Source organism: Procambarus clarkii, chromosome 37, assembly GCF_040958095.1.
Source record: "Procambarus clarkii isolate CNS0578487 chromosome 37, FALCON_Pclarkii_2.0, whole genome shotgun sequence".
NCBI classification, from domain to species: Eukaryota; Metazoa; Arthropoda; class Malacostraca; order Decapoda; family Cambaridae; genus Procambarus; species Procambarus clarkii.
The window spans coordinates 16,219,182-16,236,681 of NC_091186.1; the positions used below are offsets into that span (position 1 = coordinate 16,219,182).

Here is a 17,500-nt window from a genome sequence, read left to right on the forward strand (position 1 = left end):
GTGGCTGTTTGGCGTGTCTGCTGGTCTGCCCTGCTTACTGTCTGCTGATCTTGTCTGCCGTGCTTACTGTCTGCTGTGCTGGTCTGCTGTACATGTTTTTCTGCACTAGATTACAGGTAATACTGTTTTGTTCTAGTCCGTCTTCTGTGCGGTGATTTTGGCTGTGTTTTTTTCTGCTTGGGGGCGGCAGGTCTGCACGCGCGTGCGCTCACACGTGACAAAAAAAAAAAAAAACGCTCCGACGAACCCCTAAACACGCGTGGAAGTCCGGAAAATACGGTTGGAAGTCAGTGACGTTTAGCGACAGGTCACGGCGCGATTGTTTCCTCCAGATGGCGTCTGATGCAACGACCTGCCGACAACCGCCGATATGTAATATCAACCAGCGCGCCGCGACGACCACCCGTTACATAAACACGACCCTCTGGTGTCGCCGTTGCATCGCGACGACTCGTCAGGGCGTCGCGTGGACCCGACTCGCCTGGGCGTCGCGTGGACCCGACTCGCCTGGGCGTCGCGTGGACCCGACTCGCCTGGGCGTCGCGTGGACCCGACTCGCCTGGGCGTCGCGTGGACCCGACTCGCCTGGGCGTCGCGTGGACCCGACTCGCCTGGGCGTCGCGTGGACCCGACTCGCCTGGGCGTCGCGTGGACCCGACTCGCCAGGGCGTCGCGTGGACCCGAGTCGCCAGGGCGTCGCGTGGACCCGAGTCGCCAGGGCGTCGCGTGGACCCGAGTCGCCAGGGCGTCGCGTGGACCCGAGTCGCCAGGGCGTCGCGTGGACCCGACTCGCCAGCGCCTCGCCATCATTCCCCCTCGCTATCGTACTCTTTCTCTCCATTATTCAATTAGACTGGCGCTGTCCACCCTCACGTGAGCTGTCTGTCCTCCTTCTTCACTGACATAACACATACAAGACGAAATACAATTAAAACTGAGGTGAGAGGTGGACCAACTGGAATTCTCTTGTCTGTTTCGCTGTGTTTAGAAGCAGGTGATTGTCTTCTGCCCCGATAAACGGAAGAAGGAGATTCAGGAGGTAGGGAAGAGGTTTCTAAGTAGTTTAATAAGGATTCCAACCTCGACCCGTATTTCGGATGTCACCCTAACCCGGCCTGGATTTTGTAGGAGCAATGGATAGCATGTCCATGCATTCTGTCTCTGGCCCAGATACATTGATAAAAAATGGCAACATTTTGATTTTTGACATTGATGAAAAATTGCAAAAATAGTCACTCTATTGCGGCCATGGACGGTAAAGCGATGGTCTCGCTTCATGCAGGTCGGTGTTCAATCCCCGACCGTCCACAAGTGGTTGGGCATCATTCCTTCCCTCCCCCGTCCCATCCCAAACCCTTATTCTGACCCCTTCCCAGTGCTATATAGTCATAATGGCTTTGCGCTTTCCCCCTGATAATTCCCTTCCTCCTTCCCTGTCTTGCTATGCTTCCTAGGATTAACGTCCTCGTGGCCCCAGTCTCCGAACAGGCCTCCTGGTTAGTGGTCTGGTCAACCAGTCTGTTGGAGGCAGCTGCTCGCAGCCTGACGTATGAATCTCAGTCTGGGTGATCAGGTCTCCTCTGGAGATGTTTATCACATTCTCTTTTGAACACTGTGAGAGATCGGCCAATCCTGTCCCTTATGCGTAGATGGAGAATGTTGTATTCACTGTTGTATTTGGGGCCCTTAATGTTGATAGAAATGTCTCACAGCGTACCTATTGCAACTCTATTTCTGCATCTGTTATTGCAATCTATTTCAACACGGTTATTTTGCACTTCCTGCCCTGCCTCCTGGTCTCATGTGGTGTTATTTCCGTGTGCAGACAACATTTTGAGACGGAGACTAAGATCCTGGAAACACAAACCGAAACTGTCTCTATTTTCCGCTTGTTACAACTTGTAATAAAGTTGTTACATCTTGGCTTAACGTGTTTATGACGTATTAGAACGTTGTTACAACTGGCTATATTGGTTGTTATAACTGGTTAGGGGGTGTGAAAACTTGTTCGAACGTTGTACCAACGTCGTAGTTTCGGAGTGTGTTTGGCGGGGATGAAGAGTCATCCCTGATGCACATAAAACAGCGGAGATGCGTCTCTTCACAAAAAAAAAAAAGTAGTAAGGCAGAAACAAAACCAAAAATACAGGGTTATCTTGAGGTTATCTTGAGATGATTTCGGGGCTTTAGTGTCCCCGCGGCCCGGTCCTCGACCAGGCCTCCACCCCCAGGAAGCAGCCCGTGACAGCTGACTAACACCCTGGTACCTATTTTACTGCTAGGTAACAAGGGCATAGGGTGAAAGAAACTCTGCCCATTCTTTCTCGCCGGCGCCTGGGATCGAACCCAGGACCACAGGATCACAAGTCCCGCGTGCTGTCCGCTCGGCTGACCGGCTCCCCTATAGCACTAACATTACACAAAAAATCTTCAAAGGACTGTTAAAAAATAAAATCACAAAACTTGGAATCAGTGTCAACATGATCCTTGAAAACATAAGTTTAAAGCAGGACTGTGATGATATAGACGCCATCTGCAGAACGCACTCGACCCCAATTCTCTTTTGGAGGAGAAGGTGTGAAGATGTCAACGCCATCTATTGAGTGCCCCAACCCTCCTTTTCTCTTTCCCATGGAAGGCTGTGATCTTATTGACAGCTGAGTAGTTTCATTCTTACTGATCACATTGTACTCCTCAGAAGTGATGTGGGTGGTATCTTGGTCGACAGGAATCAGTTCACCCAGGGCAGTCCTGAACTGAAGACGCGTTCCAGTGGGAACAAGTGGCCGAGTCGGTGTAGACTGTGATTTGTCTCTGATACTTAGTGAAGTATTGGTGATTGGACTGACGTAGCCAGGGATGGCTAAGTTGAGTTACGAGATGGAAGTACTGTCTGTCTGTTAAGGCGGGTTATGTCAGTGTGTTGCTGGAGACCCCTGCCAGTGTGTTGCTGGAGACCCCTGCCAGTGTGTTGCTGGAGACCCCTGCCAGTGTGTTGCTGGAGACCCCTGCCAGTGTGTTGCTGGAGACCCCTGCCAGTGTGTGTTGCTGGAGACCCCTGCCAGTGTGTTGCTGGAGACCCCTGCCAGTGTGTGTTGCTGGAGACCCCTGCCAGTGTGTGTTGCTGGAGACCCCTGCCAGTGTGTTGCTGGAGACCCCTGCCAGTGTGTGTTGCTGGAGACCCCTGCCAGTGTGTTGTTGGAGACCTCTGTCAGTGTGTTGCTGGAGACCCCTGCCAGTGTGTTGCTGGAGACCCCTGTCAGTGTGTTGCTGGAGACCCCTGTCAGTGTGTTGCTGGAGACCCCTGCCAGTGTGTTGCTGGAGACCCCTGTCAGTGTGTTGCTGGAGACCCCTGCCAGTGTGTTGCTGGAGACCCCTGCCAGTGTGTGTTGCTGGAGACCCCTGCCAGTGTGTTGCTGGAGACCCCTGCCAGTGTGTTGCTGGAGACCCCTGCCAGTGTGTTGCTGGAGACCCCTGCCAGTGTGTTGCTGGAGACCCCTGCCAGTGTGTTGCTGGAGACCCCTGCCAGTGTGTTGCTGGAGACACAACACTGTATCTCACACTAAGACATGGCCTTAGATGCCACGGCAGCCGAGCAAAATGCCGATGCAATACTTCGCGAAAGCTGTTGACAAATGCGACCATCGTGTAATTGCACACAAAAAAATTACTTGCAAAGGAGGAAGATGATTCTTTAATTTCCTAACCAAGAGAGTAGTAGTCAACACAGCACAATTTGGATTATCCGCCTTTGAGAAGCTCAAGTTCTCCAGGGTACGGTGCTTGGTCCAGTTCTCTTTCTCGTCTTAAACATAGAGAAGGACACAACCTGTAAGAATGTATTATTCTTTGCAGATGACACTAGGATATTTATGATCGAAATTGAAGACACAAAAATCCTTAAAACTGATGTACCTGCTTGATACCTGGTTGATACCTGATTGATGGGGTTTTGGGAGTTCTTCTACTATCCGTACCTGGTTGATGGGGTTCTGGGAGTTCTTCTACTACCCGTACCTGGTTGATGGGGTTCTGGGAGTTCTTCTACTACCCGTACCTGGTTGATGGGGTTCTGGGAGTTCTACTCCCCAAGCCCGGCCCGAGGCCAGGCTCGACTTGTGAGAGTCTGGTCCACCAGGCTGTTGCTTGGAGCGGATGTAAAGTCAGATCATTAAATGACTACAGAAAACATGTTCATTGAAGACAAGTTCCAGCTCCTGTAACACGGTTAAAAAACCAAGAAATCATAACGCAGTCAAATCACACTATAGAACGAAAACGCAATATCAATGATTTTGGAGTAATCATGTCGGAAGACTTTACTTTTAAAGAACACAATAAAGTAGCTGTCACAACTGGAAGAAAAATTACATGCTAGATAAGAAGAACCTTTCCGAATAGATGCAAACCCAATGATGATACTAAGATACGAGGACTCTTTAGGGTGGAATATTGTTGAACACTAACAGCCCCATTCAAACCTGGAGGAATGAATGAATGAATTTTTAGGGGTAAGCGCCAAGCCATTACGACTATATAGCACTGGGAAGGGATCAGGATAAGGATTTGGGATGGGACAAGGGGGAAGGAATGGTGCCCAACCACCTGGACAGTTGGGGATTGAACGCCGACCTGCTTTCAAACCTGGAGGAGAAGTTGGTGACGAGGAAAATATGTTAGAATCTCTCGCATAATGTGTCGTATTTTGACGCCAAATAAAAATCCCCTGCGTCAAGCTAAGGTGTATTCAGAAAACGGCCAGCGAAACTGACTTAATATCCCGTTTTCTTTTTTTTTTTTTTTTTTGTTATATATACAAGAGTTGTTACATTCATGTACAGCCACTAGTACGCGTAGCGTTTCGGGCAGGTCCCTGGAATACGATCCCCTGCCGCGAAGAATCGTTTTTTCATCCAAGTACACATTTTACTGTTGCGTTAAACAGAGGCTACAGTTAAGGAATTGCGCCCAGTAAATCCTCCCCGGCCAGGATACGAACCCATGACATAGCGCTCGCGGAACGCCAGGCGAGTGTCTTACCACTACACCACGGAGACTGTGAACCCTAACCCCTTTGGTTGCGTTAGATTGAGGCAGTCTAGTACATCATTTTAACGACGTTGTGAAAGGCCGAGAGAACGGACTGAGAACACAAGTATTGGAACCTTCAAGTTGTGACGCTATAGCAACACAGCAACACACACGGGTTGTGTGTTGCTCCAAAAATGTCATTAATCCAAATGTTCATATTTGGATAAATGTTCAGTAATCATGAAAATAGCTTTCATTGGCCATGGTTCAATAATCATTAAATAATTTCCATAGGTTAACTTTCTTTTCTGTTGCCTTGGGTCGATTTCCGGGGATCAACGTCTCCACGCCCCGGTCTCTGACCAGGCCTCCTGGGGCCAGATTCACGATGCAATTGCGCAAGCACTTACGAACCTGTACATCTTTTCTCAATCTTTGACGGCTTTGTTTACAATTATTAAACAGTTAATGAGTTCCGAAGCACCAGGAGGCTGTTTATAACAATAACAACAGTTGATTGGCAAGTTTTCATGCTTGTAAACTGTTTAATAAATGTAACCAAAGCCGTCAAAGATTGAGGAAAGATGTACACGTTCGTAAGTACTTGCGTAACTGCTTCGTGAATCTGGTCTCAGGTTGGTGGTCTGGCCAACCAGGCTGTTAGATGCAGCTGTTCGCAGTTTGGCGTATGAATCACAGCCTGGGTGATCAGGAATAACTTGGAGGTGTTTATGAAAGTCTCTTCTGAACACTGTGAGAGGCCGGCCAGTTATGCTCCTGATGTGTAGACGGAGAGTTTGTCAAGTGTCTGTCTTTGATGTTGATAGAGTTCTCTCTCAGCGTACCTATTGCACCTCTGTTTTTCAACGGAACTATTTTGCACATCCTGCCATACCACCTGGTCTCATGTGGAGTTACTTCCGTGTGCAGAGTTGGAAACAGTTTTTCTAATATTTTCCAAATGAAATCTCTCATGTATCTGTATTTTATCCTGTATCTCTATATAGGATGTAGGATCTATATATCTCTGTAGGATGTATTTATCCTACCTGCACTGTAGGGAATACAGATTTTAACATTTTAAGCGGTCCCAATAAATTTTATGTTTTATCGAGTGAATTCTCGCAGTAAATGACCTTTGCACTTTCTCCAGGCAACCTGTCCTCTTATAAATTACGTCGGAATTTGGCCGTTTGCCCGTATGGACGTAATTTGAAAATGAAAAAAATTGAAAATAAATTTTAGATTTATTTTTTCCAAAACAGTAAGTTAAGGATCCTCTGGTAGGTTAGGTGGGCAGGAAATTCTCCTAAAGTTTCAAAACGTCATGAAAAATGTCAATTGAAAGTTTCCTCTCCTAACCTTTCCGAGTAAGCCAGAGGACTCGGACAGAAAACGGGACAGTACATCACTTTCGTGAGCCGATTTCATTTCAAATTACGTCCATTTTTGGTCATAGAGCGCATACCAGCGAAAAGCGACGTTATTTTTAAGAGGACGGCGCGATGACATCTTATGATTGAAAGGTTCTCGTTATCCAGTCTGTCATTTCATTTTTACTTACGCTTATGACAGCTACTTTGTTGTGTTCTTTAAAAGTAAGATTCTTACCACATGATTACTCCCCAATCTTTTATATTGCTCTTTTGTTCTAATGTGATTTGACTGAGTTATATATGTAGTTTCCGTTTAATATTTTCGTATTAATTTTTTTTTCATTCATTAGTTCCCAGTTAGCCTGATTATTATTAAAAGTTCATTACACTTGATTGAAATTGAAATTGAAATTGAAATAAGTTTATTGAGGTAAAATACACACAAAGGGATGAGGTAGCTTGATTACACTTGATTAGCCCGTGATCTGAGTATATAATCATATATATATAATCATATATATAATATATATAATCATTACGTTCAACGCCGATTGATTATTGTTTGTGTGTGTAAATCACGAAAATTAACACGTGATGAAAAATGTTTGTGAACATTTGAACAATGATGAACACGTGATGTTATCATTGTGAAAATAAGGTCTAGCTAGAGTAATTTCTTTTCTAGTTGATTTTACTATTTGATGGTTTAAGTGAAATCTGTCAAACATCCTTAAGGAACTTAAGGATGTTCTTGATTGTACATTTGTTCTGTACATTATATTCTTGATTGTACATTTGTTCTGTACATTATGTTCTTGACTGTACATTTCTTTGTGACTGCTTCCTGGGTTTCTGACTGGAGAACTGACCAATTGTGCCACAACAAGAACAGAATTTAATATTGACTGTGTTTTAACCATGAAATAAATACAAAGCAAAAAAAAGAAATTATGCAAGCACAGACAGAGGTGCCGAGAAGGGGTATAACATGAGAGAAGTCAAGCGATGAAACACCACACGCATGTGAGTCAAAGCACAGATTTCACTTCAGGAAAAATGAATAATGCTTGGAGTGACTCTGTACTCATGCGGCTCAGGCTTGGGAGCAAATATGTATGGGAATATGGAACAGGTGTTAATGAAAATGAAATTAAGTGTAATTTATGTGGTGTGTGAAAAATTACACACACCCTTATACAATATGTCTTCTTGATTGCTCGTCGATTGATGTTTGTAGACATATTGAGATACGGACTACACATTAAACACAGGCTATTTGACTACAACGGCTATTTGCAAACGGACTACACAGGCTATTGGTTCCTAAACAAACAGCCTTAATGTGTTAGTGGAAATACAGATGACATTCTGAAGAGATATACTGTATAAGAATTTCGCACCAAAATTTTAACAGTTTGTTGAAATGAAAGTCTGTTGAAGCCTCTTTATTTTCTATTACTTTCTATGTATCAGTAGTTATAAAAGTATTTGCAGGTGCTTAAGTGTACGTTTGATATAATATACAATAATATTGCCTCTGTACACGTAGAAATGTATGAAAGAACTTTGGTATTCTATGCATAGATATGTATGAAAAAGTTTCCATATTCTATGCCTAGAAATTCATGAATGAACTTCCATATTTTATGCTTAGAAATGTTTCAAAGAACTTCTTAAGGTTATACTTAGAAATGTATGAAAGAATTTCCACCGTAAGGTTACCTCGAGATGATTTCGAGGCTTAGCGTCTCCGCGGCCCGGTCGTCGACCAGGCCTCCTGGTTGCTGGACTGGTCAACCAGGCTGTTGGACGCGGTTGCTCGCAGCCTGACGTATGAGTCACAGCCTGGTTGATCAGGTATCCTTTGGAGGTGTTTGTCAAGTTCTCTCTTAAACACTTTAAGGGGTCGGCCAGTTATGGCCCTTATGTGTAGTGGAAGCGTGTTGAACAGATCCCATCACAATGGTAGTACTTTTCAAATCACTTGTACTGTCCCGTCTTGAGTACTGCTCGGTACTCACTTCCCCCTTCAGAGCAGGAGAGATTGCTGAAATAGAGGGAATACAGAGAACATATACGGCACGCATAGACGCGATAAAGCACCTAAATTATTGGGATCGTCTCAAAGCTCTCAAAATGTACTCGCTGGAAAGAAGACGAGAGAGATATCAAATAATATACACGTGGAAAATACTGGAGGGCCAGGTCCCAAATCTACGCAGTAAAATAACAACATACTGGAGTGAACGATATGGAAGGAAATGCAGAATAGAATCAGTGAAGAGAAGGGGCGCCATAGGTACAATCAGAGAACACTGTATAAACATCAGAGGTCCGCGGTTGTTCAACTTCCTCCCAGTGAGCATAAGAAATATTGCCGGGACAACCGTGGACATCTTCAAGAGAAAACTAGATAGTTTTCTCCAAGGAGTGCCGGACCAACTGGGCTGTGGTGGGTATGTGGGCCTGCGGGCCGCTCCAAGCAACAACCTGGTGGACAAGTCAGGCCGGGCTTGGTGAGTACAAGAACTCCAAGAACCCTATCAACCAGGTATCAAGCAGTCTCGGGCCTCTGATGTTGGTAGAGTTCTCTCTCAGAGTACCTGTTGCACCTCTGCTTTTCAACGGGGGTATTCTGCACATCCTGCCATGCCTTCGGGTCTCATGTGATGTTATTTCTGTGCGCAGGTTTGGGAATAGCCCCTCTACTATTTTCCACGTTTAAATGATTATGTATCTCTCCATAGGCTATGCTTAGAAATGTATGAAAGACTTTCATTAGGTTCTGCTTAGAAGTCGTAATATGAAGTCTGTTACAAATGTTTTAAGGAATTAGAGAATCGAAAGGAACATGAATTAATGGCACTACTTAAGTACAATTTATCGCTACAAAGATAGTAAACAATTCGTATTTGAAAAGGAATACAGGTAAGAAAACAGACAGGTAACCTGGACCAACATCAAAGAGGGTTATTTGCCAGAGTTCAGGAACAATATTGTAGGCCTATATTATTTGTTTGATTCCCCCCCCCCCCCCCAAAAAAAAAAAAAATCCAACATTTGAGATTGGTCTAGAACTCAAATGCTGGAAAACAAAGCTTATATACACAATATGAACTGTTGTACATATGTAACACATCCCACATATACAAGGTGCTAATTGAAGTCCCTTTACCATAGTACACATATTGTGTTTCTATTAGATAATTTTATGTTCAAATTAAGCTTCCGGCTTGTGATTCATACGCCAGGCTGCGAGCAACCGTGTCCAAACAGCCTGGTTGACCAGACCACCAACCAGGAGGCCTGGTTAGAGACCGGGCCGCGGGGATATTGATCTCAGGAACCAACACAAGGTTCGATACAGCAATCTGAGATTGGATACAGCTCTCCATTACATTTCACCACCGATTGTTCTGCATTCGTTTATAATTGCCTGTATTCAATGGTCGAGAACATGATCGGGAACAGAGACTAATGACTACAGAGAGAGAATATATTTACCTGCTACCAAAACGAGATTTTCATTTTTTTTCAGATATAACATTTAATTTTTAAATAATTTTCCTGTTATCAATGTTCAAAATGTTCAAAACTGAAGGATCGGAAACATAATATAATCCACGAGATTAAACAATATCTTGAGATGATTTCGGGGCTTGTCCGTGTCCCCGCGGCCCGGTCCTCGACCAGGTCTCTACCCCCAGGAAGCAGCCCGTAGCAGCTCTCTAACTCCCAGGTACCTATTTACTGCTAGGTAACAGGGGGGGTGGGCATCAGGGTGAAAGAAACATTTTGCCGATTTGTCTCCGCCTCCACCGGGGGTCGAACCCGGAACCTCAGGACTACGAATCCGAAGCACTGTCCACTTAGCTGTCAGGCGCCGTTTAAATGAAAATAAAATAATACTAGGAGCTAGCTTTCAGTATCTTTAGACAAATTTAAATGAAGCTTCCAAAGCCTCATAATCCAGCGAAACAGTGACCAACATTGAACGAACATAAGAAATTCGATACTTGTTTTAAACAATATGTTGTAAAAATAACACCCGGAGGTTTAGGCTATGTTGCACACAAAACTAACGTTTAAAAATTATGTTTGGAAGCTGAAAAAGAGTTTTAAGTGGTAGTAGGGCGGACCATATATGGAAGGTGTACCTTGTATCTTTGATGGGGGTGAGGTAGCCTCCGACCTTCCCTGCAAGATCCTCATCATTTCCTCTGGTAACCCTAAGGTATTTTTTATTTTTTGCAGTTATTGTGTTGTTTTAAATCTTCGAGTTTCCTCTGTATAACATTAGATATCTTGGAGAAGTGGCTGAAGGATTTTGGCTTCTCGTGCCTTGGTCCAGGAGCTGTAGTCCAGTAGTTAGTGCAGTCGTTCTCAATCGAATGATCACGGGATTGTTTTCCCTACAGGACGAGACGACTGAGACAAGTTTCCTTACACCTGATGCCGCTGTTCATCTAGCGGTATATAGGTACCTGGGAGTTAGACGACTATTGTGAGTTGCATCCTGTGGAAAGTGGCCGAGGGGGACCTCGATAAGCCTAACAGGTGTCTTGTCCCCCAACAAGAGGAGAAATCCAATCCCTTGTCCTTGACACCTGTCCTGGGATGTATTTATGTGCTACTGTATAATACAAGATGCGAAATGTCCCACGAAAATACTCTTTACAGATATAAATATTAACCTGTAATGTTTGTGGGTGGTCGAGTGGCATGAATGGTTTAGTACAACTGAACTGTGAGCTTTATGTAACTGGTTGACTCTTAATAAATTTACCGAGGTCCCCCACGTGCAAGACAATCATCGTCATCCGTAATCATCCACACAGCTACTGGCCAAGCCCAGTGGTGTTTAACCCACCCCCATCACCCCATCACCCTCCCCCCCCCCTACACACATTCAAAAAATACAAAAATGCCTATACAAAAAAATCTATAAAAAATTTACACACTTTGATAACAGCTTATTCTTCTCTTTTTTAATGGAGATAACTAATTTCATAACTCAGGTGTTACTTTATTAAGACATCGTAATTATGACTCCGTTTGCCTTAACGGTATAACGGGCTTGTGAAAGGAATTAACAGGAGGGTGAAGAGAAGCCTAGCGAGCAAATGTCGGTAGATTTAGACGAGATCACCGTCGCTATCGTGGATCCAATACCGTATCAATAGTGTGTAAATGACTTATTGAGACACCCCTGATTATATATGTACGTCTGCGTTAGCTTGTACGATTAAATTAAATGTAAAAATCGTGTGGCCTAATGGGCCAAACGAGTAATTATCTCAAGGGAGGCCCGCCTTAATCTGGCGCGTGGGTAAGGTCACGGAATATCAGCGAGAAGAATCTAATCTAACCATTCAAAGCATTTCGCCGTAAGGAGGGGACAAGACCCACTTGTGGAATCTAAGAAAGAGAGAGGCACACCATCGTTGGAAACGAGGACGACAGCCACAATAAAATCGTTCCTTTCGTAGGACTGTTTTGTTATTTTGGTAATCTCTTTAAAAATAAATTATGGAGCAAAAGATACAATTGATGGTATTAATAGGACGATCACCAGCCCATGTTCCCTGCTTGATGGGGTTCTGGGAGTTCTTCTGCTCCTCCAAGCCCGCAGGCTTGCCTTACGGATGAGCCTTATATGAGTGAGATGATTGCTTCAAGAGCCGCTGAACCTAGCAACTATGTGATACGACCTAGTCACCTGGCTTGCAATGCACTACTGAACGTCCATGTGTATTATATTAGTTTACTGTGTGTGTGTGTGTGTGTGTGTGTGTGTGTGTGTGTGTGTGTGTGTGTGTGTGTGTGTGTGTGTGTGTGTGTGTGGCATTTTCTTCTTTTCTAATTCAAACGTACAGCAACATTGTTAGTTTTACAGTTCTTTATTTATTTTATTGCATTTCCTGGGAATTAGTGCTATTAGGATTTAATGCTCATGAAATAGAGCATTGGCTGCAATGAATAAAGTCTTAATTTGCTAATTGGTTCAGTAGTTGTTAGTTTTCCTTCTGTATCACTATTATTGGTTACTTTCATGTCTTGTTTGTTTAATTGGTGGGAATTAGTGCTGCAAGAGTTAACCAATCACACAATGTAATTTGTTACCTCTAGGTATTTGTTTAATTTATCATTCGTCCACTTCGGTTTTAATGTGATGATCCTATGTTGTACTGTTTGTAGAGTTTTGATTCATTTTGAGAATGATCAGATCAGGATCGGCGTAGTCTAGATTGGATCTGATCGCATGGGTGTTAGAACGTCATGAAAATATTTGGTTTGACCCCTAATCATGTGTGCAGACCTAACTTACATTAAGTCTACTAGCTGTTATTTCATTCATATAACAGAATTCGATATCGAATTTTGTATGTCATATCTCCCTTACTGAACGCTAGTGTGTGTGTGCGTGTGATTCATCTATATTCGTTTCATATAATTAATTTCGGACATCACACAAAGCAGTATTACCGAGACCTGATAGGGATGGTATAATCCAAATCGTTTGCAAACTTTCAAGATAGCTAGCAGAGAGATAAATGCAAATTATATGCGATGAAGTCAAAACATGGGAATCAGTTTGTATGCTACCCGGGAGCCGGTCGGCCGAGCGGACAGCACGCTGGACTTGTGATTCTGGGTTCGATCCCGGGCGCCGGCAAGAAACAATGGGCAGAGTTTCTTTCACCATATGCCCCTGTTACCTAGCAGTAAAATAGGTACCTGGGTGTTAGTCAGCTGTCACGGGCTGCTTCCTGGGGGTGGAGGCGTGGTCGAGGACCGGGCCGCGGGGACACTAAAAAGCCCCGAAATCATCTAAAGATAACCTCAATATAACCTACCCGTGCTGCGAGGTCTTGGGTATAAGTGCCAGGACAGAGAAATATCTCAATTTAATAATGAAATTATTTAGAGTAGCTTTAGCCTAGATGATACATTTCACTCAATGTTTAGTGCTCCAAGCAGCTCTCTCTAAATTTTCAAATTATATTTTATTTAGGAGATTAATAGCTTTTAAATCTGATTATTCTTCTGAAGTCTAATTTTCTAGTTTCTTGAAGTAAATTTGTTGGACTTGGATCTGTTAACTAAAATATATATTTTTGCTTGAAACAATTTCTGAGCATTTTATTAACACGAGTTCGCTGTTATTTTTCCTATGTAAACACTTTTTTTTTTTTAATTCTTTCTTTCATTAGCTGACCGTGAGTTTCTTGAGGAGTCGAGCTTGAATCCGACCACTACTAATGCCTATAATTATATATATATATATATATATATATATATATATATATATATATATATATATATATATATATATATATATATATATATATATATATATATATTTTATATGAACACGTTGTACTCAACAGGGTGAGAATAGCTTCAGCTACCTCATCCCTTTGTGTGTATTTATACCTCAATAAAATTATTTGAATTTGAATTGAATGCCTCTGTTTTTCTGGAAAGGAAAGCGGCCATGAAAACATCTGTGGTATATAGTATAATATACTCTTCAATTAATTCTGCACAAGACGCCAGTCTTTCCTCAGTATTATATTTATAACAGGATAATTCATGGTTGGTGTATGGTAGAAGTTCAATGGCTATTTAGCGACCTTCCGTGCTTCACTATCTGCGTCATTATTAGTTACTTTAATGTGACTTATTAACAGCCAGCTGACAACCCATCTTTCTGTTTAAGATAGTGCTTTTTGTACCTATGTGAGGGTAATCGTACATACATAGACGTAATAAACAATTAGATAGTGGAATTTGGTACTAATAATTTTATAGAGCCTGGAAAAATAAAGCTATAACCAAACGTAAACGTTCCTAGGCCTAGTAAAGCCTAATGTATGTATTATATTAGGCCTCAGCGTTTAAAAGGTTCAGTAATATTCGGTTAGGTCACGTTTTCTTTGTAACACCAATACAAAACTTTCCGATTTATCCAAATTCATTAGTGCCGATTTCTACTTTCTAATTGTCTTTTACGTCAATATATATGTACGATTGTCCTCATTGGTACTATAAGTACTAGCTAAACAAGATAATGTACTCACCTAGTTATGTTTGCGGGGGGTTGAGCTTCGGCTCTTTGGTCCCGCCTCTCAACCAAATGTATCGCAGCAGAAGGGTGCGATATCTTTCATATTTGATAGAAATTCTCAATTTCTGTATTTCTACAACTGTGTGACGTAAGAAATTAAAAAAATGATGATGAATATCAATATGCTCATCGTGAGTCTGTGGGACATCAGAACATCAAGTTTTGATGTTCTAAAAAATATATATTTCTAGCATTCAATTCAAATATTTTATTTTTTTTGCTCTGAATGTCCTTATTTAATTGGCAGATAATTGTAGAATATTGGCTTGAAATCTTCTTATATATCTGTTCCTTAATTTTTTTCCTTTCTGTCTCTTAAAGTTTGTTACTGTCTCTGGGATTAGTCTTGGAGTGAACGATATGGAAGAAAATGCAGGATAGAACCAGTGAAGAGCAGAAGTGCCATAGGCACAATCAGAGAACACTGTATAAACATCAGAGGTCCGCGGTTGTTCAACGTCCTTCCAGCGACTATAAGAAATATTGCCGGAACAACTGTGGACATCTTCAAGAGAAAACTGGACTGTTTTCTAAGAGAAGTTCCGGATCAGCCGGGCTGTGGTGGGTATGTGGGCCTGCGGGCCGCTCCAAGCAACAGCCTGGTGGACCAAACTCTCACAAGTCGAGCCTGGCCTCGGGCCGGGCTAGGGGAGTAGAAGAACTCCCAGAACCCCATCAAGCAGGAAAGTTTCTTTATTTGGCTTGTACAGATTTCAAGTCATCAATGTGTAACCAAGAATCCTGGATTCTGGATCATCTTTAACTCAGTCATATGTATTTTGACTGACTCTAGCCTAAATAAACTGTATTTTGGCTGCTGCTAAGCTAAGTAAGCTGTATATCAGCGATTGCTAGTCTAAATAAACTTATTTAAATTGCTGCTAGACTAAATAAAATTATTTTAGCAGCTGCTAGGCTAAGTAAACTTAGCATCTATATTTTTTGATAGAATTATTGTATTATAGTCTAAGTAGAGTTCTCTTATAATTTCCCACTGTAGTAATGAATCCACTTATCATGCTGTTACACTTTTCTAACATTTGTGGACCCGAGTTTGCCATACTATTCTGCTGTCAATCGTGAACCCCATGAATTCCAGTGCTATCAGATATAAAATGTGTAGCCTCTGGAGGTAAAAATTGCACAGTACTTCCGGAAATGATAGCGCTTAAACCAAACAGTCGAACGATCAGACACGAGGCTTGGTTAACTGATTGACTTAAAAGTGACTTGGTCACCCCCGTCTTGGGTGACTTGTAAAGTATATTAGTTATTGAAGATACTCTGCTAATTTATACAATTGTCACACTAGGCAATATACTTTTGAATTACTGAATCAACAATGTCAACAGCTTACTAAGCCATTCTCCTAAAATAATAGTACTTATTAGATCTATTTGGCCGAACGTGTCCATATGTACTGTTCGACCCCAGAAAGGTTCACGTTTTCTATTAATTTTGTAGAGGCTGAAATTAGCTAAAATCCAAGTTTAGATATTCCTAGGTTTAGCCTAAATATAGCCTAGTATAGCACATATATGTACTATACTAGGTCTAAGATAGCGTATATTTAGATCTAGGATTGCTTGGACAGGTTAGGTTATGTTTTCAAGGCACATTTCCAGTTTTCTAAAAGGCTATTTGTGCAAATTCGGTAATTCGCTGGACGGTAGAGCGATGGTCTCGCTTCATGCAGGTCAGCGTTCAATCCCCTCCGTCCCATCCCAAACCCCTTATCCTAACCCCCTACCAAGTGCTATATAGCCGTAATGACCTGGCGCTTTCCCCCTGGAAACTCCCTCGATAATACAAAACGTGAATATACCGTCAAACGGACAGTATAAGGCTGCATTACTTATACAACGAGTGAACCTACCACCGTAGCATCACATACAACCCCCGCCCACCAAACATTCTCCCTCCCTCGCCCTCAAAACGGAAGAAAACCCCCCCTGTGTGGGGGGGCTGTTGAGCGCCTTACCTTCATCATAGGGAGCGTGGGGAGACACCGGGGGGCGAGGTCCCGGCGCTTGAAGAACAACTCATCAATCAGCGTGGTGGTGTTGGGGTCCATGCACCCTCTACTGCGTCGGTCCGGGTGGCATGAATGACTCTCGTCGCTAAACTTATCTTCCTACTCTGTATCACACACTCATTTGACACTTTTGAAACTTGAGTATATTTGCAAACGTTTTTTTTTCTATCGGAACGTTTTTGTTTTAATTTCAGCTACTTAAATATCTTTCATTTTTTTTTTAAATTTAAAATTTCACAAAAGCGAATGTACAGCAAAAGACTGTATCTCTGCACGACAAAAGGTAACACAGGTTCTTTTAAGTATCACTGAGACGCAACTTGACTATTTGTTTCAACACAACACCGCTGAGATATCGGCTACCATGATCCAATCACCATTGCAGTATATCCTCCTACGTGCAAGAGTTGGCCCCTAGTCATCATGTTAACACCTCTGGGGCTACGCTGGCTAGCATCACTAGCCCAGAGATAACAATGCCAATGCACACATACACATACATACAAACTCTCACGTTTCTCTCTCTTACTTAGGCTATCTTTTCAATGGATCAAACACGATTTTATCTTCAAACTATGGCTAGATTTGGTTAATGTATAAACTAGAGCATATTTTCGATGTATATACGTTCGTCTTGTCACCGCCGAGCAAACGTCTAAATCTGTAGGTAAACAATAAATGTCAAATTTTGGTTTCTCTAATGTGAACAGTGTAACGAAATTTGTGACCCGTTTAACGAGATTTGTGACCAATGTAACTAGGTTTGTGACTAGTGTAACTAGATGTAATCCCCATAAATAATACGTGACCCGTGTATCTAGTAACCAAGAAGTTGTGAACCCCGACAAATGGGTAGTTTACTAAGGCTGACACGGAACACAGGGCGAGGCTGCAAGAATTACCCCCAGAGAGAAAGTTCAATTGGTG

At 42.6% G+C, this 17,500-nt stretch overlaps 1 protein-coding gene across 6 annotated transcripts in view; it reads right to left on the minus strand.

Annotated features, from left to right (window-relative positions):
• LOC123765697 (forkhead box protein P1) overlaps nt 1-17,500 on the minus strand; it is a 634,146-nt gene that overhangs the window by 582,303 nt on the left and 34,343 nt on the right. For 2 of the 6 annotated variants that reach the window (XM_069337171.1, XM_069337174.1), the window contains exon 2: nt 16,520-17,234. The exons of 3 other annotated variants lie outside the window; for them this stretch is intronic. In XM_069337171.1, coding sequence (XP_069193272.1) covers nt 16,520-16,612 — 93 coding nt within the window. In that variant the 5' untranslated portion in view covers nt 16,613-17,234. The remainder of the gene's footprint in view (nt 1-16,519; nt 17,235-17,500) is intronic. One more of the 6 variants, XM_069337172.1, reaches the window with a different exon arrangement.